Source organism: Clytia hemisphaerica, unplaced genomic scaffold (assembly GCF_902728285.1).
Source record: "Clytia hemisphaerica strain Z4C2 unplaced genomic scaffold, Clytia hemisphaerica genome assembly, whole genome shotgun sequence".
NCBI lineage: Eukaryota > Metazoa > Cnidaria > Hydrozoa > Leptothecata > Clytiidae > Clytia > Clytia hemisphaerica.
In genome coordinates, this window is record NW_027103564.1 from 1,417,328 (window position 1) to 1,440,235 (window position 22,908).

Consider the following 22,908-nt stretch of genomic DNA (forward strand, 5'->3'; position numbering starts at 1 on the left):
TTGACGGGAAAACGGTATTTCGAACCCCTACAACCCCCCCCCCCCTTACGAAGTAATTCGACTTAAACGATTAAAGGGGACCCCCGTTTGCGAGGTGACATGTACATGTCCGAGCCAAATAAATAAACCATTAGAGAGAGGAAAAATTGGCGTTTTTGGGACCCTTAGAGAAACTTTTTCTCAAAATTGTTGTCGAGTTTCACTCGATTTTCTCAAAATTTTGCAAAGTTTTCATCAAAAAATCCAATTTCGTGCCTTTTGGACCCTTACAAGCACTCGATTTTCTTTTTAATGGTTTTTGTACCCCTTTGAGAGACTTTTAAGGGACAATTTGAATTAGGGAATTCATAGTTGTTCACATTGAAAAATGAAATGGAGCTTGTAAAAACTCATATAATACACTATTTACATGAAAAGGTGATGCAAATTTACATCCTGCTGACAATCTTAGGATTCAAGCTAGTAAAGAACCCTTAAAAGTTTTCATTTGACTTCCATAATAAATTTCTATTGGCATTTGACATAACTTGCGCGTACTTGGTTCCATAATCTTGACAACCCACAAAATCTATCCAATCCGTGTCTAAAGAATACTTGATATCTTGTGTCAAGTCTTGATAGTGACATATTGAGAAGGTCTACCTATTTCGATTATAAAATCTTCGATGTAAAGAACCGGTACCGATATTACAGAAACTTTTTCGAAGCACATTGTTGGAATTTTTTGCTTATCTTCATTGTAATAACCCGGTAATAACATTGTCGAGGATGGCAATTACTGATAATTCCAGAAATGTTTTATCCAAAAACAATATAATATAGTTTCTGTTATTTAGGAAGAAAACATAACGTTGAAACAAGTTTACATTTGAGCTTCTGTTAATAAATGGTAAGCACCCTTCATTGCTAATAATTCAAAATGGTTGCCCATTTCAACTATTTTTCCACCTTGTATGACAGCAATGACGTCAGCATTTTGTATGGTTGATAGACGATGTGCGATGACGATTGACGTGCGACCCTCCATGGCATGGTCTAGTGCTTCTTGTACAATCTTTGGAAATAATAAAACAAAATCATTAAATTTTTTGCAATCTCCTGATTTTAACCTTTGGGGGTATTCGTTGGTTTTTTTTGGGGTATTGTTATATACAATTTTATAGTGCTAGTGGAGCCCCATAACTTAACAAATGAAATACGGCAGACTTTTCATCAGCGAAACACGAAATCTAGCCCTTTGGGTTTTATAAATGTGTGGGTTTGTTATGTACATAAATTTTAAGCTAATATAGGCTGCCATGTACATAATTGTGTCCAAATTGGACAGTTATTCCGAAACTCTAAGTTCTTATGCATTATGCATTATGCATTATGAAAAATTATATTTAAAAATACGTCTATCATCAGACACGTGTTTCGTCCTTCACATGACTCATCAGTGTGGCTCGGATAAGTAAGCATAGACTGCTATGCAGAGCTTGCTCCCCGACAGAGTCTATAGAGTGCTCAAAGAACCAAAGTTCTGAGCGTTATCTCAGAAAAATCTATTTTGGAACAAAACACTTTCACTTTCTGTGAAAACCTAAAAGGCTCACCTTTTCACTTTCAGAATCTAGCGCAGATGTAGCTTCATCAAGTAGTACTAGGTCACAGTGTGGATCTAAACCACACTGAAACGACCGCCTTCCATCACGCATCACGCTCGCGAAAGAGCGCGCGCACATTATTAACGCCTACATGTCATCTCCAGTACATTTTAGATTATTCATTGAAAACAGATTACAATATAGTCATTTTTCATGTCTCGATTATTCAATTCCGAATAAAAGACATTCAGGGAAAAAAAAGAGAAACACCTGGGTAATCTAGTTAAAAAAACCGAAAGTAAATGGCAGACAAAGTAATGAGCCAAGGCAAAGCGAGATTAGCGTACCACTATGAAAGAAACCGCCTCCGGCGGTCGAAAATCTTTGGATTCCTGATAAGCGCACGTGCAATGGCAATTCTTTGTTTTTGACCACCTGATATCAATGTTCCTTTGTCTCCAACTTTTGTGTCATAACCCTGAAAAGACAAAGAAGAATTAAATGAAATTTTCGTCATGTTTGAAGTCATTGACAGTACTCTGGGTAGATAAAGCTATCAAATGGTTTTACATTCCCCAGAAGCTGTTGTTGCAGCCGCTAGCATGGTTATTATGCAAGATATTGTAAAACTTTTAATATTATTTCTGTCCCCGAATATTGCCTGAAATTTTATGTTTCGAACAGCCCTATAGCCGTTTTTTCTATGAGAACATCAAAAGATTTTGAAGCCTTTGGTTGTTCTTAAATTTTTAAGCCTAAAAAATGTTCTTAAAAAGTTCTTATTTTCACCATTTTATGAGTATTTTTGTACAATTTCTTAAGAATTTAGGTGTTTTAGAGTTCGCAAAGCCCTAAAAAGATCCTAACTTGTTCTTAATATTTTGACGATCGAAGCCTTATCTTCTCATATAGCTTGTTCTTATGAAAAACTTTTATGGTACTGGAATAAGAATTTGGAATCTAATTTTGTACTTTAATTAAAACTTACATTTGGCAAGTTCATGATCACGTGATGAATATTCGAATTTCTGCATGCTTCTTCGATCTGTTCTTGAGTGATTTGTGATGGGTCTTCGATACCGTATAAAATGTTATCCCGAATTGACCGATCGAATAAAACGGGTTCTTGTTGAACTATTCCGATTTGTGAACGCAATGCACGGATATTATAATCTTTGATTGGGATGTCATCAATGAGCTAAAGGGAAGACATAGTAAGCTTAAATACACCCCTTCTCACAGACCCACTGGGGCCCCTTCCCACTGGAAAAATTATCCAAAATATCGTCCCCGGTGGAAAATTATCCTCCAATTTCTGTCCCCACTGAAAATAGTCAAATAAACCAATCCTTGCTGCGAAATAATATGTTATCTCCACTGAATTTTCTGACTTGAAAACAAAAGAATTGAAATTCCAAGTCATTAAAAGTAGGGGAATATCATCAATCCCCATCGTTTTTTGGTCCGTTATTTTCACCCCCACTGGCTGAAAAAATTCTACCGGGTCTGTGAGAAGGGGGTGCTTCCCGGGGGAGGGGCACTCATATAATCTGACCGACGTCATGTGCTGCGCTTAAGGGTGGGGTTTTTCAGCATCCCAAAATGCACTGTAAGGGTGTGTGTTTCTGTGAGATTGCACTGCAAGGGTCGAATTTTAAAACAAATTCAAAATAATTGTTAAAAAGAAAGGTTTTTACTTCTTTGTTTGTTTGAAAAAGTTTCTATTGTCTGATAATTACAGCTGACAAGAATAATTTTCTCAGTCTTTCTTTGAAACAGAAAATTTCCCAAGCTTCTTCTTTCACGCAGATTTACAGCTGATGATAGATATAGTGTACTATAAGGGTTGGGTAAATCAAGAGAAAATGCACTGAAAGGGTGCCCCAGGGGTGTTTACGAGGGGTAAATCACTCAAAAAATTATCGTACACCTCTACAAAAAGTCAAAAAAAAGTCAAAATTGTCAAAAAAAAGTCAAAAATGTCAAAGAAAAAGTCAAAAATTCTTAGAGAAAAGTCAAAAAGTCAAATAAAAGTTAGAAAAAAGTCTCGAAAAAGTCAAAAAGTTTCTTGAATGGGCGGATGGGTGAAGCAAAATTTATGGGTGGTTGGCGTTATTGGACAGACTTGTGCGGAAAATGTTGGGCGCCCGAAGGCGGTGGGCGTTTTTGTCGGGAAAAAGTCAAAAAAAGTCAAAAAGTATCGTATGTACACCTTTTTTCAAGTGATTTACCCCAGGGGTGTTTATATGATTTGACATGATAACAAACAGTTCAACACGTTAATCACATTTGATTGACTGTCAACAACATAATAAGAAACCTTTAATGACGTTGTTATGCGAAAACACACCGAACAGAGTCTAAGATGAAGACTTGAGCGAATATGAAGAGGTGGAACACTTACCACTTCTCCACCAGCCACTTCGTAAAATCTTTCTAAGAGTGAAACAGAAGTTGATTTCCCACAACCGCTCGCTCCAACGAAAGCAACCGTTCGCCCGCGTGGGATTTTGATGTTCAACTTTTGAAGGATAGGAACATTCTGTCGAGTTGGATAAGTAAATTCAACATCTGTGAATGTGATGTCACCTTTGATCTCGTTCTGTAAAATACAAATGAAATATTAAGACTACGATAATTTTTTAAATCAATTCTTAGCTAATAACTTGATGAAAAACCAAAAGAAAACAATTGTACTAAAAAATCTGGAAATAGATTTTGAATGGGTTCATTATAGATTTTTACTAGTCTAGGATTATAGATGACTGCCATATATCCATACATACATTTTAGTCGAATAAAAAATAGAATGAAGATAAAAAGATACCTTTATGCCTTCAGTACTATATGAGTCGATTGCTGGTTTACGATCAAAGAGAGCAAGGATGCGGCCTGCCGCTGTTTTAGCTTTGACGTAATCTGGCGCAAAAGAGGCGACTTGTCCCGCCGTCATAGCGCCGAACTGAATGCCAATGATAACCCTGAAATAATAAGACGGGGGGTAATAGTAACTTTACGACACGTTAGTCTTCACTGACCCTCTTTGAAAAGCAATTACAGTACAGTCTCCATAACTTTAATCTCCTTATCTCGAACGAGATTCACCTTTATTTGTCTTTTTCCACATTCATGACCAAAAGTCAATACTATGGAAATACATTTTTTCGCGAGAATAAACTTTCGCTTTCAGAATATTCAACGGAATCATTTCTCGCAAATTTGCATAAAATTCGCTATAGAATGGAAAGACTTTGCGTCAATAAACTTACTTTACAATGGAAGACAGGGATAACCCGTCCCTTTCGGCCAAATATCCACCGAGTCGAAAGCAAGCGCCATTTGAAAACAACATCACACCGATTGAAAACCCATATGCAATACCGTATATATGGGCACCTTTTCTCGACCCTTGTGTGGGTCCCATTAAAAGGGATTTATATTTATCAAAAAAGAAATCTTCTTTGCCAAGTGAAGCAACAGTTCGAATTTGCATGATAGCTTCCGTTGAGATCTAAATGGGAAGAAAAAGTTATAAAATGAAAACTTGAAACTCATTTTAGCTAGGATTAGAATTACAATTACCCGGGGGTGGGGTACTTAGGGAAATGGAGGGTACGGTATGTGCCGCCCCTAAGGGTACAGTTTTTGGATCTCCAAAGTCCCACCAAGGGTCGAAAAAATCAGAAAATCAAATTTCTGTCCCACTAAGGGTCGGACAAATAGGAAAATTTCAGCCTTTTACCCCCGGAAAGATGGCAATTTCGTCAAAATCGGTCTATATTGTCTCGACGAGGGTCGTTAAATTCACAAAATTTTTCCATGTTTTCTCGCCTTTTTAGTCACAGTAAGGGTCCAAGGGTCGAAAGTCGGACGGCACCCCCTCCGTCAGCTCGCAACCCTAGTACCACCCCCCCCCCCCCAGGGAAAAAGGGTGTAATTGAGTATCACGTTTTGGTACAATATTGGGACCCTCTATAGCGATAAATTTTAAATTTTCTGAAGAAATTGGGTTCGGGGTCTGTTCACGGCTAGATTGAAATTTGAAAGAATTCCTTCCTAAAATACTCACTAGATAATGAAATATCTTTAAGTAAAGACAAGTCTTACATTAAGGTTTAATTTTCAGAACCTCGGCGTGGTACCCTGACGGCAGGAGGTATCCCTAGGAAAATTATGGATATAAATTTGGCCAATGACAAGTATCTTTTCACTTACCGCTCCAGCTTGCGACAATTTCTTTTGAGCATCGCCTGCAAAACTTGTATTCAAACTAGTCTGGATAGCACCAAACATTGCAATGAATGGAACAAAGGCTAACACCAAAAGACTCAATTGCCAGGAATAAGCGAAGGCGACGATGAGTGATGATAGACCAGTTACCACTACTTGTGTCAATGTGTTGAGACGTGTGCTTGTAGCCTAAAGATAGAAACATGAATTATAAGAATTCATGATATGCACCATTACATCACAGACACAATAGCTGATTGGTGGAAGCCATTACAATGGTGCATATCATGAACATGTCTTTTCATTAATCCTTAGTTTTCAAAACTGGAAGTCTGTCTTGTCATTTCTTAACCTTTAAATGTCACAAAGGAATTGGTCTAGTTTACCAGGGAAAGATAACGTTTAGATTCTGTTTCTGTGATAACATCATACCCCTGTCTGCCGTTTTAGAGCCAAAGGAGGTATGTAACAATTTCTGAATATTCTGGATTTGGAATAAATCAAGAAAAACGTGTCAGAAGGATCAATTTTGACCATTTAGTACCAATTTTTACACTAAATATAAAGAATCTAGCAAAGAATCGATTTCCATAAAATCTATTCAGATCTTATTGAAAGTATTTTGATTAATTAATTTTTTGTTCAAAAATGTGTTACTTACATCTTTTTAAGCAAAATTTTGGAAAATCTTTGTTACTTACAGCTTTTTATTTAAAGAGATTTTGTAACTTACCTCCAATTTTTCACTTTCAAAACATTTTTTCATCATTTAAAATGAGAAATTTATGAATTTTTGTAACATACCTCTTTTGGCAAGTCTGAAATAGGCATTTTCAATGAAAATAAGTAACACCATCTGATAGAGCAGGTCAAAAAACCATGATTTTTGAAAAAAAAGATTTTTTGAAAATTTGTAACTTACCTCCTTTGGCTCTGAAACGGCAGTGTGTCACAGACCTGCTGGAAACCCAGCCCCACTGGAAAGATTAACAACAAATTCGTTCCCTGTGGGAAAATACCTTAATTTCAGCCCCACTTGGAAATTAACATTTATTTCATCCCCATTCGAAATTCAATTTAAAAAAAATGCACTTTAAACCATTGCCAATGAAATTTTTAACCTTGGAACAAAGGAACTTCTATCCCTATTGGGATTCCAATAGGAATTTGTATCCCCACTGAGAAAAAAAGTTTCACCGGCGCTGTGAGACGGGCGTGTACATCAGTGCAACCGACTTCAGTCAGAAATTTGACATCACTCACTGGTCAACTCACTCACCCAATCTCTTAAATCGAAAACTCATGGTTCCTCCATCTACCAATAAATACCGAGTTTATTTATCGGAAGATATCGAGGGTGACGGTAAGTGAAATCGATACAAAACAAAATCGATAGTTGATGTACGGCTCTATATCGCCTTTGCTCACCTAAACAGACGACATTGTTTTGGTGTCTTTACCATCGTCGAGCAAAGTGGACGATGATTTTAGAGAAATGTTAACTTTGCTTTATACTGTCCCCCTCGATTGATCTCGAATACATAAAACCGCAAATGATTTAAATTTTACAGTTAAAAAAGAACACTCAGAATCATTAGAAATGGTATCATTAAACAAAAACTCACCCCCTGAACTGCAGATGCGTCTGCAGACAGTCTTGCCGAAAGAGCTCCAGTACTGTGTTGTGGTAAATCAAAATATCCAATTTCTTGACGCAATAATGAAGTGAACGCCATTTCACGGAGACGTGTTGTGAGCGCTTCGCCTGCTTTCGCAAATAGGTATTGCTAGTAGGGGAAGAGAACAAAAGATGTTTAAACTCAAGGTAAAGAATTAAACTTTTAAATATTGAAAGAAAATTGTATTACTCCGACTAGTTTACTCTTGGGTTCCAAATAAACGCCCCCTGGTAATCTTTCAGAAGTAATCCGACCCCCCGGCAATTAGGCCCCTCCGCTTTGATTAGAATTTCGAAGATCTTCTAAACGCCCCCTACTTAATTTTAACTCCCCGTTTATTTGGAGCCTAGGAGCACTTAATAATATTATTTAGAAACACCACCACATCGAAACTAATGAGAGACAGATATTTCAACCGTAGTTTACTTACAGCGATGAAGAAAGCAACACCGATGACCAGTCCAATTACCATAAACATAATGGCCCAGAATTCCATTTTCTTTTCCATCTCCTGTGGATCGTTCTCTGCAAAGGACTGAAAAAGGTTATATAGAAAGAGGATAAAAAAAACAAAAAAACAAAAGTAGAAAAGTATGACGGTAAAGAGGATTAAAATATTTTTCATTTCGGATGATGGATTGAATCCAGAACTTTCTTTGACTTCATGTTTTACACTTTTCAACTTCTTGCAGTAAATCTTACTTTCAATCCAGCGTTTGCATGAAACCAGCACAACTTATGTAGGAGATAAATCTTACACACATAATCAGCTTTAGTATTATCGGTTATTTATACCTTATTGAGCTTACTGTCTCTGGAGAGGCCTGAGAACCATTTTTGGCAAAACTACAGATCCATTTTTGTAATTAGAGTCCACCCCGCCACCCCGCTCCACATAGGCAAAATTAGGTACGGGACGTGCCACTGGTCAGTGTCCCTCATTTAGGCTCTGAAGATATATGACAGGGTCCCCGATTTACTAATTTACAAGACAGGGTCGACTTTGGTTAGAGAATATTTGACAATTCTCAGGGTGGAAATTAGAAAATTCTTAAATCTTTCGTCTACTTTTACTCATTTTTGCCACTTTCAAGGGTGTAAATGGGCAAATCTTTCGTTTGTTCTTTGTGACAATGTCCCAAATTTACCAAATATTCATATCTGACAGGGTCCATTAGTATCTACTTACCTGTAAGATTTCAGCCAAGATGATGGCAAACAAGACAGGCATAGTACCAGCGATTGCACTGAAGAATATACCGGTTACAATGTAAGGCCATTCTTTTGCATTCAATTTCAAGATGCGGCTGATAGGTGGGATTTGGACTGGCTCGTCTTCAGGGAGTTCTTCTTCTTTTACTTCTTTTGTCTAAAATACAGACCAGATTATCAATTGAAGTTAATGTGACTGAGATAAGGGTTATACCCATTGACAAGCCCGAAGGACTAGACTCGAGACTCCTGGATGGGAAATGAAACCACTTATTTCCCATCCAGAACGCCCGCGCGTAGTTTTTACATAAACGTCGGATTTAAAGTAAAATCTATCGCTAGATTAATGGGAAATAAGTGGCTTCAGCTTTCTTGCCTGCAAAAGGTTAGCCTATACTACACGTCACCCGCGTTTTTTTACGCAATTAACGTCTATTCCACTTTGCGACTTTTTCGAATGTTTTGAGCCCGGGTTTTCGGGCTCTAAACATTCGATTTTTTGACGTCACTTTTAACTTTCGAAGCTCCTGCAGTAGCAAAATAATCGAATTTGCGTCAAAACACCTGACAGGCTTCTATTTTTCGAAAATTGTCAAAGTGGAACTCACTAAGAAACGAGATGAAAAATCCCGGTTTTTAGTGAGGTGCTTGCTAGCAAAAGGTTAGAGATTCTACTCTAGCCCCTCTGGCTTCAAACTCAATCGGTTTATCTTCTGATTTGTTTAAAGCGTCTTTAATTTTCATTGACCAACAATGTTAGAAAAGCTCATCCGGCAGAGCGCACGTTTAGTAAAGATTTTAATTGCAATTGGATTAATCTTCTTTTCCTTTTGTCTAAAATACAGACCATATTATCAAAATAAAGTTAATGTGAGATCGATTAGGGGTTTATGTACTGTTTCTTTTTTCAAGTGTCTGTAATTTTCCTTTCACCAATGCAACCCATCTGAAGCGCACTTTAGTGAAAAGTCTTAAGTGTACTCGAGTTTCGCTTATTTCAGATACACTAAAATGATTTATATCACATATGGAGGTTTTTTATTCAAATTTATATAACTTCAAATATTACGGAAGCAAATCTTCAATACGCCGTTAAAGATTTGAGCGCTTGCTTTCATAATGTTGGGAATTAAAGTACATAGGCCGCTTTCTATATCAATTAGAAGCTTTTTTGAAAAGTAATGTTTTAGCATTCAGACTATAACTTTTGATCTAGGTGACCAAATTTGACAAACGACCCCTAAAAATCCTTCCTCTTCCTTAGCCTTCCTCTTTCCAATGCAAAAGGATTGATTATTTAACAGTTCATAAAACTCGAAAAAATTCACTTCAAAGAGGGGGACTTTTTTCTGGAACAAGCTGGAGTTTTTACAACCATTTATTTGATTTGGTTGGTCGTTAAGATGTAATAAAAGAATCTTATTACTTTTTCTAAAGAACGCGTCATCTCTATATGAATTTATTTACGGTTTCGGATAAAATGTCGATTTTGGTTTTAATTTGCGTTCCGAAAATTAAAGATCAGAAGCGTGCAATTCAAAAGGGTGTTCTGAGTGATGCTATTCACACGTCGGCAAGCTCTCAACTAGTAACTTCTTGCAAACTCTAGCAACTTCGCCACAGTTCCATTAGCTATTAGTTACTTCCCTTAGCAATTTATGTAGATTTTAAGTAGACGATGATATATTATCATACATAAATAATTGTGAAGGAGTACATATACGGTGCGAGGGAGTACATTATACGGTGCGAGGGAGCACATATACGGTGCGAGGGAGCACAAGACAAAAACTATTAAATCATTGTGTATACTTTTATAAAATAAAGGTAAGTGGACAGTTAGAAGAGGATGAGGGTATCTGACTATGAAGCATAACTCGAATTTTCAATTCCTTACGGTTTCTTCCAAACAGCTCAGTTTTCAGAGACAGTCTGGGCACCCAATTTTGACCACCGGGGTTTGGAAGTTTTTGTCCGGGGGATGTCGAAATTTCAGTTGATGATAACCTTGTGAGAATCGAAGTGTAAATGGAAGGAATGTGTTTGTGATAATAAATATGTGACATGAGTAACGTATAATGGTATGCAAAGGATAAGAACGGGTGTGAAGTTGATTTTTATGTAAAGATGAGTAGCTAATATTTCTATTATATTTAGTATTTGGTAAGGCAAATAAATGTATTTATTTTGAGAGGCTTGGACCCGACTATTACTATTAGAATAAGTGTGAAACCTGTCTCGTAAAATTTGTGTGTCTTTTTCTTCCTATCCTTTTTGAGGGGGGGGGGGTGAGTGTCTCATTTTTGAGAAATAGTAAATAAATAAAGTTATTTTCGGTTCGAAGATAAGAAAATAACACTTTAAATGACCAATTAGTGAAGTATCTTGTGAAAGCTCCAAGGCATCTCTTTTTTCTGGGATACCCGGTATAAGAAACCTTTTTCTATAGGGAATAAGTAGAAGCATTATCTTCAAACAGGTATATATAGTCAGCTCACCTGAGATAATTGGCGATCTAGTTTAGATACTTGTTTTTGTGTGCCGACAGTTGATTTAACACGTCTTATGGATTTTCGGTGAGTTATTTCTCGGTCAATCAACTCCTTCACCAGTTGTTGATCAGTTTCAGAACCAGTATTGGATAATTGTGAAAGTGATCGCATCATCTTTCGAGCAATGATTTCCTCTAGAAGAAATATAGGCCATTGGTTTAAACTTGATATTTTAGAGATTTTTTCTTTGATATGACAATTATAAGTAAGTCTGCGACGTAAGTCATGCAACCCAAAGGCTTCCCTTTCATTGGCCATAACCCTAGTTTGCCTCAACTTGATCCTTTGATGATTGAACCCACGACCTTTCACAAAGTAGCCGAATGCACTACCGTTGCATTACGGTCAAAGTTAAAGAGATCTGTAATGGCATGGCATAATTATGGGTATTTTCTACGAAATTACAGATAACTGTTGTTGTTTTGAACTAACTTACCGCCAAACTAAGCTCCGTTAAATGCAACAGTAAGGGCGTATCCGATTAGAAATATGTTTTGCCAGAATCACTCAAACAATAGGGAAACGTTCATTGCATTCAGAAAAAACCTAGAAAGAACTGAACCCGATCGGGTTAATATCTCACCTCTTTCGGATTCACTGATAACCGATCCAAGTTCCGAATTTAATTCTTCTTCTTCTTGTTCTTCAAAATTTTGTAACATGACTAATTTGAAATATTCTCCTCGCTTATCCATTAATTCTTTGTGTGAGCCAAGTTCAGAAACTTGGCCAGCAGAGACAACGGCAATCGAGTCAGCATTTTTTACTGTCGACAATCGATGTGCGATAATTACTGTGGTACGTCCAAGACTAGCCTAGAAACAATAGATAGTCATTTCTAAATGAGTTTGTTTGATGAGGCTAAATTCTTAGAAACCAATAAGTTTCAAGCCCGTGCGTAGTTTTTACACAAACGCCCGCGATTGAAACTAAAATGTATCACTTGATTTAAAAAAAATGTAGTCCTCCAAAACAAAAGGGGCGCTAAATACAATCCGTCGTCATGATTGCAGCGCGTTCTAGGTGTGTTCTGAATGGGCAAAAAAGTGGCTTCATTATCTTGCCTGGAAAAGGTTAGAGATTTTTGGGCTTTTGGGCTTTAAGCTCAATGAGAAAATACAACCTTAGACAAAGCTTTTCCATATTTTTGAGCTCGATTCATTGTTGGTTTGTTGGCAAAAACGAAAAGAAACTGAATTCTTTTTCATTACAATTTTAAAACCTGACACCTTGCTAAAGAGATCTTATTTTTTTCAAGAAATCTAGCATTGTCTTTAACAAGAGATCTCCAACAGTCTCGAAGCGTAAACATTATTCAAATAACTACCTACCTTATCTAGCGCCGCCTGTACGATAGCTTCACTTCCTGTATCTAGCGCAGATGTAGCTTCATCTAAAAGCAATATCTTAGGATCACGAACCAAAGCACGTGCGATTGCAATACGTTGTTTTTGACCACCACTGAGTTGCGCACCTCCTTCACCCACATTGGTATCGTAACCCTAAAATAGTTGAAATAACATTTGGATCTTATTTGAGATACAGTCGAGTCTCTAGAACTCGAACACGTGCGTGAATTACAATAATTTGTCCGATTTAAGAAAATTTCGAATTATGGAGTAAGGTTTTTAAAGCATTGTTAACTGAAGGGACAATAAAATTTGTTCTAGTTAAGGAGACATCGAGTTATAGAGGTTCGAGATAAAGTGACTCAACTGTATAATCATAATCGTGGCAATGGTATTAAACATTGTGGGGGAATTATACTTTTAGAATTGTACTTTCAAAAAAAAGTTTTCAACTGCACAAAAAAAGAAACATTGTGAGAAATGAGCTATTTCTTAGCAAGCGTTTAAAAAGAATGTGACGCCCGTTTAGTTTAAAGCCCACATGGCTAGAGTAAAATGTTCAACCTTTCCCAAACAAGAAAAGTAAAGCTTTAAAGTCAACCACACTCGAAATGACATATTGAATCTGGTACTCTCTTTGTTTTCGTACAACTCATTTTTCGAAATCTGGAGATAATTTTTTCTTTCAATCTAGCATTTGTGTGAAAACCATACAAGTTTTAGATAGTTTCATTTCCACTTCTAGCCCTTCAGCTCAGACTTAAAACCTCAATTTTTTAAAAACGAAATCAATTTCAACGAGTGTAAAAAATAAATAATTTAGCAGACTTTACCTGTGGTAGTTTGGATATAAAATCATGAGCATTGGCATTTTTTGCAGCTTCGATCACCATATCTTCAGTAGCCTCTGGGTGGCCCATCAAAATATTTTTCTTGATACTGGCGTCAAAGAGAACAGGCTCTTGCGATACAACGCCAATGTGTTTACGTAAATGTTTGACGTTGATACGTTTAATGTCAACGCCGTCAATTTGAACCTGAAAAATAATTTTGAAAAACAGATTATAGGAAATAGGCTCTGTCTAATCTGGATTTCTATTTTAGAATCTTTCTATAATTTAAACTTATTATTAGTCAACTGAATATCCTCGGAAAATACACTCTTTAATTCGAATCTCTCTGTAAATCGAATTCATGATATGCACCATTGCAATGTCTTCCACAGATCCAACAGTTGATTGGTTGAAAGTGACGTATTGACTGATTTTACGTCACTTACAACCAATCAGCTGGCGGGTCCGTGATGTAATGTCAAAAGACATTGCAATGTTGCATATCATGAATAGATTAGACTTTCCGATGGGTTGTCACTGGTACTCGAATCCAAAACAACACCATGGACCTCTACTCTTTGATCAACTTTTTGAGAGTCTCACCATTCAATGAGTTGAAGTTTTGGAAAGTGAGAATTAGCATGAACTGAAATTATATGGGTCTTTCAAGGTATTTTTCCCATCGTAGATGAAATCTTGGCAAAAGTTTCCAGTTGGGCGGGTGTCAACTGGTTCGGTGACAAGAGACGTAACAAATGAAAGAACTGGTTGAAGCAGCGTAAGGCTTTATCAAGCAAGTTCTGTTTTGTTTGGAATCATTAGAGTTTCATGCCTCAAACGTTTTCAAATTCTAAAAAACTTACTCTCCCTCCGGCAGCATCGTAAAAACGTTGAATCAACTTGACAGTTGTCGACTTTCCACAACCTGATTCCCCAACTAAAGCACATGTTGTCCCTGGCTTGATATTCAAATTTAATCCACGCAAAATCTAGAAGAAAATAATTAAATGTTACCAAAGCAGATTCAACCATTGAAAGCCTAAAAGGCTAGAGTGGTATCTTGAAATATGGGAAATATGTAGCTTGCATCCCAGAGTTTCATCTCTAGTCCCTTCGGAATTTTAAACTCAATGAGCTCAACGCTTAATTTCAAAATTGACCGAAAAGCAAAAAGCCATGGTTTGCTTCGACTGAAGAAATTCTTTTTTTCAAAGAAGTTTTAAGTTTAAAATCGACTTATCTTAGACTGGTTAGCCGGAAGAAAACAAAGAGTCAGAATTGTAAGGGAGTAAGGGTCCCTAGGACCCCCAGCCAGAAATCGAGTCTGGAAAACATGAAATTGCCAAAGATAATTAAGATATTTCCCACATTCAAACTAAATCTAAAACATTTACCAGAAAAGGCATTTTAAAGTCAAAATATTGTAACACAACATACCTTTATATCTGGGCGACTTGGATAACTAAATTGACAATCAACAAATTTAATATCTCCTTCAATCTTTGTTTTTTCTCCTGCATCAGTAAGCGAGTCAATCACCGGTTTTCTTTCAATTAGTTTGAAAATGGTGTAAGCGGCACCACGGGCCGATGAGAAGGCCTCGATATTGGGGCCGACTTGACCAAATTGATTAGCCCCGATCATAACAGAGAAGAAGACAATAAGAAGGTCACCGGCATTGATTTCTCCATCACCAATTAATGTTCCACCATACCTGAACGAAAAATAATACGTTTAAGGAACAAATGAGTTTACTAAAAAGTTGCTACAATTACGGTCAAATTATGTTAAGATTTCTTGTAATTTTATTTTTGTTGATTTTCGGAATATGAAGCTCGAGCAAGAATGGCAAATTCAACCTACTCTGTAATAGAGTAAGTAAGTCCGTGACCGCGGTCAGAGGCGATCCGAAGGCTCCTCTTTCGATAGCTATCTACCCGAATGAAGGAGAGGGCGCCACTCTTTCTCCCTGGATTTATTCACACCCTTGATCTTTCTCTAAATCGCCGAGCATCAAGCAGAGAGGCATCAAGTACCATTTTGAGAATCTTTGGCATAACCCGGGGGAGGGGGTGTTGAACCCACAACCTTGCGCAGCGTAGCCGGATGCTCTACCACTGCACTACGGTTGCTAATTACTTTGCCATTCCTCTGTAATGCTTGTTTGATTAACTTTGCGAATGTAACAGGAGGTAAAAGGCGAGAAAATTTTTATTTTCAAAAGCTGTGGACGAAGGTAAATCAACACTTTTACAGTCTTCGACTTTGCGGGTCTGAACTTCGGGTTATTCTCCAAATCACTTCAGTCATTCTACCGTCCTCCAAAAGTGCAAATACATAAACTCCCTATTAAATTTGTGAATGGTACATGAGGTAAAAGACGGGAACATTATCATTTTCAAAAGAATAATGATGATATACTTACCAGAAACCGAGAGCCATACACCCAAACAAAGTAGAATTGAAAAGTGCGAACGCGAAACCAGTTGATAACCCTTTTCGGATACCAGCCTTCTCCGCGTCTTTCAAATTTACACGATATCTGTAAATGCAAGAGAAAATGAAAATTATATGAATTGAGGATTTTCATCAAAAATATTTGAGACAGGTGGGAGAACAAATCTGTTACTAGTAATAGCCTAACAACGAACCAAATTGATCAACAATCGAGTTTTATAAACCCTGGAGGCAGTTTCCCTATCCCGGCCAATCAATATCTTTGACCAGAGTTTTCCTGAAAGTGGTAGCACTACCCAATAGCGGTGCAAATGCATCGAGAACACTAAATCTATTTTTTCTTGCATATTTGTCATGGTGTAGCGTCACTTGACGTTATAATATTTAACAGTACTATTTTTCAGGAACCACTTTCAAAATACTTTGAACAAATTTGGTGAATATAAAGGACAATGAATCAACACTGACCTGTCAATTTCCTTTCTTTCACTACCAAACGCAACAACAGTTCTGATTGAACTTAACACTTCTTCAGCTATTGAACCAGCTTTAGCGTAAGATGTTTGTTCTTGACTTGTAATCATACCAATAACCTTCAAGGAGAAAGGTAGTCCAGCTAGCACACAACGTTTTGTTTCAACGTTCATCAAACGCTATATGGACGTTATGAAGATTAGATAAACGTCGAAACAACTTTGTGTGCCAGCTGGGAGTAAGTGAGCTTGCGACACAAAGGCTCCCTTTTCTTTAACCGTCTACTTTAATGCAGTGAAGGCACCACTTCTTGCCCTGGATTTCTCCAAGTACCCAAGTACCCGATTGGGAGTCGAACTCACAACATTGCCCACCTTAACTGGATGCTCTACCTTCATGCTATGTCCACTTTAAGAAAAAATGGAGCGGCAAAAATGTTAGACGATGTTATTGTCCGTTACAGGGATAGTAAAGGCGGAAAAATATACTTCCACGGAGTTTACAGCCGTTATGGCAGTAGCGGTAAAAAATCGGCAGGGAGAGTTTCGAAGAAACGGAAAATAGCGAAAAAAAGCGTTATCCGATTTTCTTTGGCTTTGAGCTTTTTTTCTTAGATAGTGATACGTCTTAGACTATAGCAACTTACTTTTCCAGTAGCAAAGGCACCAATGAACAACAACGGTGACATTGCAATGATCACCAGAGTTAATTTCCACCCATAGATGAACCCAATGATGATCCCTCCAACTAACATGGCGATGGCGTGTTGTAGTGATCCGATTTTATCACCAATACCGTTTTGCACTTTAGTGACACCACTGAAGTGAGAAAGAGAAATAGTTAATAGATATGTGTTGATAAAAAAAATTTTAAAACGGATTTTTCATTCTTGTTTGTATTGATTTTAGACCATAGGATGATTTGATCGTAAGATCGAAATATATATATTGTCAGAAATAAAATGTCACCATTGCTGGTTCATTTTGAATATCTTCTAGAAATAGTTAAATAAGTAGAATTCACAGATATCGTATTCCTTTACACAATAGATAAGGAAGTTGCTCATAGAAAATGTTTAAACGCTAAAAGTTTTTCGGCGAACAAATTTTTTTTTTCTCCATGATAAAGAAAAAAGGCGCTCCTGTCATAGAAAAAGCAAAATCAACAAAAGAATTTCTGAAAAGTTATTCTCACGCGCCTCCAAAAGGGGTGAAAGTAGTTCTTTCTTTGGTTTCAAAATGCTGTATAGGCAAAACATAAAGATTTACGTAAGCTTTTTTTACATGCAAGTAAAATTTTACTTTAGACCTTATGGAAAATCATTCGTAAGACTGTCATTTGGGAATTTCCCCGACATTATGTAGAGTTTTTGTTGATTAAAAGGGTCTTACGTGACTTTTCCTTCCGTTCCCACTCTTCAAGGTCTTAAGTAAAATTTTACGTACATGTAAAAAGCTTAAATGATTTTCTTTAAATTCCGCGCTTCAGCTTATTTGAAAAACATTAAGATTTCATACCTAAATGAAAATAAGCCCCAAAAAAAGTCCTCTAATAAAGTACTCACTCAGCCAGTCTGCTACTCAGTTCACCAGCATCGTTAGTATCAAAAAATCCAATATCTTGTTTGAGTATAGATTCAAAAGCCAATGTTCTGATTCTAAAAGCTTGGTTAATACTGGCTCTTAACCATAACATGTTTTGAAAATATCCAAACACGATTGCACCAAGACCAATGTAAACGTAGTAGATACCGAATTTCTCCATTTCTTTGTTGAGATCGATCGTTTTCCCTTTAGTAGAAATACAAATTTCATAAATTAGAATATTTTTGTATTTCAAATGATTATTTGAGGCGTCAAAAAGAAAACAAAATTTATTGACGTTTTGGAGTGTAGACATTGTGCTTATTTCCAGGAAATTCAAGTCTTTTTTTCCTGCAACACCGACCGGGGTGACAAGAAATCGTAACGTCTAAACATTGTTTGAAAAGCAGTGGGATATTAGTGTGGTTCTTACCGGAATCTTCATCAACGAAATCATTGATTAGTTCACCAAAGATAATAAATGATACTGGTTGAAGAACTCCATTGATACATGCTGATATGGAAGCGAAAAACATGAAAACCCAATCCGTAGTCGAAGCATAACGGAACTAAAAAGAAACGATATTGCAGGTCTGCTTAATAGTGTATCATAGTGCCTAAGACACCCCTGTCTCAGTGCCCCGGTTGAACCTTTTCCTCAGTGGGGATGAAAATTTCTATCGAAATCCCAATGGGGATAGAAAATCTATTGTTTCCAGCTCAAAAATTCCAATGGGGATGGTTTTGGAGTCCAATTTTTTCCATTCAATTTTCAATGGGGATAGAATCATAGGGCAATTTCCTAGTGGGGTTGAAAATGTAGGGCATTTCTTCCACCGGGGACGATTTTTTGGGGGTCCACCGGGTCTGTGACACAGGGGTGTCCTAAGAAACTCTTTTCACTAGAAGATGAGCAGAAGCCTAGATCGTCTAATCAAGCGCTTTAAGAGAGAGAAACTTTTGATCAAATGGAACATACCAGCTGACTGACAGAAACCACAGATTGGGATCTCAAATCGTTTCCTTCATTGTTTGACGAAGAGCTGAAATGGAAAAAAGTCCTGGTCGGTTGGTTCATCTACCATAGATTTAACTTTCACGGCAAAGTTGAAAAATGTGTAAAAAATGTCGAAATATTTTCCTTGCTTAGCATTATGCTTATTTTTTACCGAGTTTGAGCCTAAGTATGATTATAAACGTTATTCTTACAAAAAAAATGAAAACCCAACTGGCTCACAACGTTGTTTCAACGTTTTTCTAATATTCACAACGTCCATATAACGTTAGATGAACGTTGAAACAAAGTTGTGTGTCAACTGAGAAGTGACTTGGTAAAAAGAAGTGGGACACTGACCTTGCCCCGTCATCAATAACTTTTCCGTTACTTTCTGTAGCTACATTGTTTCCGTTCACTTCTGTTTTACGTGGAACATCTTCCATTATGTATTCCGGTGTGTATGCTTTGTTTTCGTACCCGTCCGGTACATCAATCGATACGGAACCATCCGTATTATCCGGTGGAACGTTTTCGTTTTCCTCCGTCATTCTTCGTGCGCGAGAGGTTAGTATTATTTGTGTTAATTTTTTATTGTATGTCTTATCAGATCAAAATTGAATTGAATATCTGTACGCAATTCGTGGAAATTTGAGCTCTACATTTTTGCGTAAATAAAGTTTCCAAAAATATCGGAGGGAGATTTCAGTCTCCTATCTCCTTTCCTTCATATAAGTTGCGGACTCCACGTGGTGTTTGCACACTAATACCAAGAGTAGACTGAAAAGAACATTTTTAAGGCTAAATTTCCAACAAAATTGTAAGCACTTAAAAACCCTATAAAATCGCATCTGACATTTGACTGTAGAGGTTTTCCGTGTTTTATAAAGTTATGTAACTTTTATTATTAATAAAAAATACGTTCAATTTGCTTAAAAGGGTCAGTTTAAAACCTCATAATATGTTATAGGTTCCTCTTTACTTAACCCTATTCGGCCTGGGGGGGGGGGGCTCTTTCTGTTCGGAGGTCAAACTATTGGTAATAGATCCTGAAATAATAGAGCTTTTACACTTTGAGCATGATGACATTTCTGACAGTAAGATGTAAAATTGACACATTTCCAATACAAATTGATTTTTAATGTCAAATATATCGTTTAAACCGTAATTTATTGAATATTTAGGATAAAATAAGCATTTTAAACTCAAGCAACTTCTTTTCTAAAGCTTTTGTTAGAATACAATAGCTATTTATAAAAACAAAGAAAATTTTCGGTTTTTGCTGGCATGATGAGTGACGTCATCAAAAAAACTTTTTGTCAAAAGTTACCTTATGTGACAAGGATCTTGTGTGCCAAATTTCATCCAAAAAGACCCACTATATCAAAAGTTAAGGGGTGGTACAGGAAAAGCCCCCCCCCTATTTCTGAACCGCTCCTAAAGGCCTAGGTTGAATAGGGTTAAGTTGCCAAGACACTCTAATCAATAATTCTTATATGGCTGGCTAAGGTTCAATGGTACACAACGTTGTTTCAACGTTCATTTAACGTTATATGGACGTTGTGGACGTTAAATAAACGTTGAAACAACGTTGTGTGCCAGCTGGGTAAGGTTCAATGGTCCATTCCAGAAATGGAATCCCCTGTAATAGATATGTAGCGTGTAATCATTTGAACTATTATCGTGATTAAGTCAGATGAGATGTAGTTTTTATAAGATACTAATAATTGATCATTTGAAGTAATAAAAATTTCGCGTTTTTTAGAAAAAGTAACAAAATTGTTTTATTACTGGTTAACGACCAACCATATCAAATAAAAGCTTTTGCCTTCATTTCCCATCCAAAAGTTTCAGGTCTAGCCTCCTAGAAGCTTTGAATTCAATGATTCAGACCTTAATTTTGCAGCCTGTTTGTATTTGTCGGAGAGTAAATCCTTATATAATATAAAAAAGGCTAATTTCAAATTACTTCTCCATCGTAAAAATCAATCTACTCGTTCCCAAATATGTCTGATTTTGCAAATAGTATATTACATAGCTCCTAATTCATAATTTTCCAAAAACAACTATTTGCTTACAAGCCAAAAATGAAAATGAAAATGAAAATGTAATGTTTGTACAACATGTGACCTTCACACTGAAACGATAGCGTGCAACGACAAATCTAACTACCAATACGTCCGAAGATAATTACCATTTTATAATAAGGAACTATTTTGCATAGATCTGCAAAAATCATCCTATCATTAAATAAATATATAACAAAACAAAAAGAACAATCTAGACGAAATAGAACGCGTGATAATAATACATTTAATGACCCTTTCAGCAATCATTACCGTGTCTCTTTTAAAACTGAATCTCTTTTATTTATAAGAAAAGCAAGTTAATCTAGCCATCTTTATGTACATTACGTAATCTTTTTTTCGTAAATCAACTGCTCTCAGTCTCAGCTAACTAAAATTAGAGAGGGCTCCTATTTTCGGCATTTTCAAAGAATAATGACGTCATCAGGTGGCGTTGACGTCATCAATGATGTGGAAATTTTCACCAAAGATGCCGATTCATATTTGGTGCACACTTGCAAAATTTCAAGTCAATATCTATCCATAATCCAAAAGTTATCAAAATAATTCGTTTTTGGGGACCCTCTTTGCCCCCCCCCCTCAAAATGCTCGCAGGTTAATTGATTTTAGCTACAATGTGCAAACCAAACTCAGTACGTGTCATACAGCTCCTTCAAAAACCTGGTAGGATTTTTCAGCCAGTTTGACTAAAAATAACGGATAGAAATTTAATGGGGATTTAATTTCCAAATTCGTTCATCTGTTTGGAGGGGAGTAGAATAGATTGAGACATTTTTCAATTAAGTTTGGCGTTCACATATTTGGCTAACCCATAATCAGTTTTGGGGAAAATTTAGTCCCCTGCTAGTGATAAACTAACATAAACTAGAAATAGGGTTGCCGGCAACCAATATCTGTAGGGCGGGAGGGAGATAAAAAATTTCTGAGACTTGAACACCGCCATCGTAAACCTTGTTTGTGCTTTGAGAGTATAGCCAATATCGTACGGAACCAAGTGAGAGAAGTAAGGCTACTTGCAGGCGGGACGCCCCGGTAGTACCGCAGGCGGAATAAGTGATTTAGACGATTTAAAATTAAACTACGATTTAACTACTTATTGTTAAATGAACATTCTTATTATGTTTTTTCATTGACTGGTAATTTGAATTCCATTGTTTTCAAGTCAGAAAGTTCAATCGATCGAAGAAATATCACAATATTTTGCAGTGAGAAATATTTGCTCATTTTCAGTGGGGGACTAAAATTTTTCACTAGGAGGACGATATTTAGCCGAACTTTCAAATAAGGTGGGTTTGCATTTGATCTGTGAGAAGTGGGTGTCATAATTGCATCGGCATGGCTTTTACATAGTAGCAAAAATGAGAAGTGAAATCGATACTCAGGTAAATTTTTGTTAATTTTCGTTAATTTTTCGGAAGCAACTCCAACCCTCCCAGCATAATAAATTATACCTTTAAAGAAGTGCATTACGATGTAGAACATGAAAATCGGTGTTACTTGAATTTAGGTTTCGCCAATTTTGCGAAAAAACGCAAAAACCAAAAAATACTGACGTCAAAACTTGTTTTTTTAAATAACTCCAGCTTGGCTCATGGTACGAACATGAAATTTGGACCAAAGTTGCACATCATTAAAAGGATCATTTTGAAAAACGTTTTTTTGATATTTTGCTGATGTCAGCACTATATTGCAAATTTTCGTATTTTGCTGATTTCTGCTGACTTCAGCAAAATCTGCTTCCGAAAAATTAACGAAATTTGGACACGCATTAATTTACCCGAGCACAACACTTTTAAACATTTGTGTATCTCTCACTTTTGTCCCTGGGACAAAATGAGCGTGTCTTTTGGGTATTTCCCTAACTTTTTGTCC

At 36.7% G+C, this 22,908-nt stretch overlaps 1 protein-coding gene across 1 annotated transcript; it reads right to left on the minus strand.

The window, feature by feature from the left end:
* Positions 1 to 794: 794 nt before the first annotated feature.
* Positions 795 to 19,550, minus strand: LOC136800951 (ATP-dependent translocase ABCB1-like). The gene is made up of 24 exons (XM_067057563.1): positions 19,310 to 19,550; positions 18,935 to 18,998; positions 18,389 to 18,524; positions 17,937 to 18,162; positions 17,019 to 17,190; positions 16,367 to 16,491; positions 15,867 to 15,983; positions 14,879 to 15,155; positions 14,305 to 14,430; positions 13,442 to 13,645; positions 12,591 to 12,761; positions 11,843 to 12,074; positions 11,206 to 11,393; positions 8,685 to 8,864; positions 7,926 to 8,030; positions 7,442 to 7,603; positions 5,802 to 6,005; positions 4,856 to 5,097; positions 4,414 to 4,567; positions 3,991 to 4,188; positions 2,575 to 2,784; positions 1,964 to 2,064; positions 1,596 to 1,641; positions 795 to 1,054 (listed from the first exon to the last, which is right to left on the minus strand). Exons 1-24 carry the CDS (start codon positions 19,498 to 19,500, stop codon positions 863 to 865), a joined length of 4,023 nt encoding a protein of 1,340 aa, XP_066913664.1. The 5' UTR covers positions 19,501 to 19,550; the 3' UTR covers positions 795 to 862.
* Between the last annotated feature and the right edge of the window lie 3,358 nt (positions 19,551 to 22,908).

Bases quoted from the DNA above. Each gene is read 5' to 3' on its own strand.
- LOC136800951 (XM_067057563.1), bottom strand. From the start codon at position 19,500: ATGACGGAGGAAAACGAAAACGTTCCACCGGATAATACGGATGGTTCC. The intron at 12,075-12,590 runs GTAGGTAGTTAT...TATTGTTTCTAG, and splicing joins TACAGGCGGCGCTAGATAAG to GCTAGTCTTGGACGTACCAC. The intron at 8,031-8,684 runs GTAAGTAGATAC...AACCTTTTTCAG, and splicing joins TCTTGGCTGAAATCTTACAG to TCCTTTGCAGAGAACGATCC.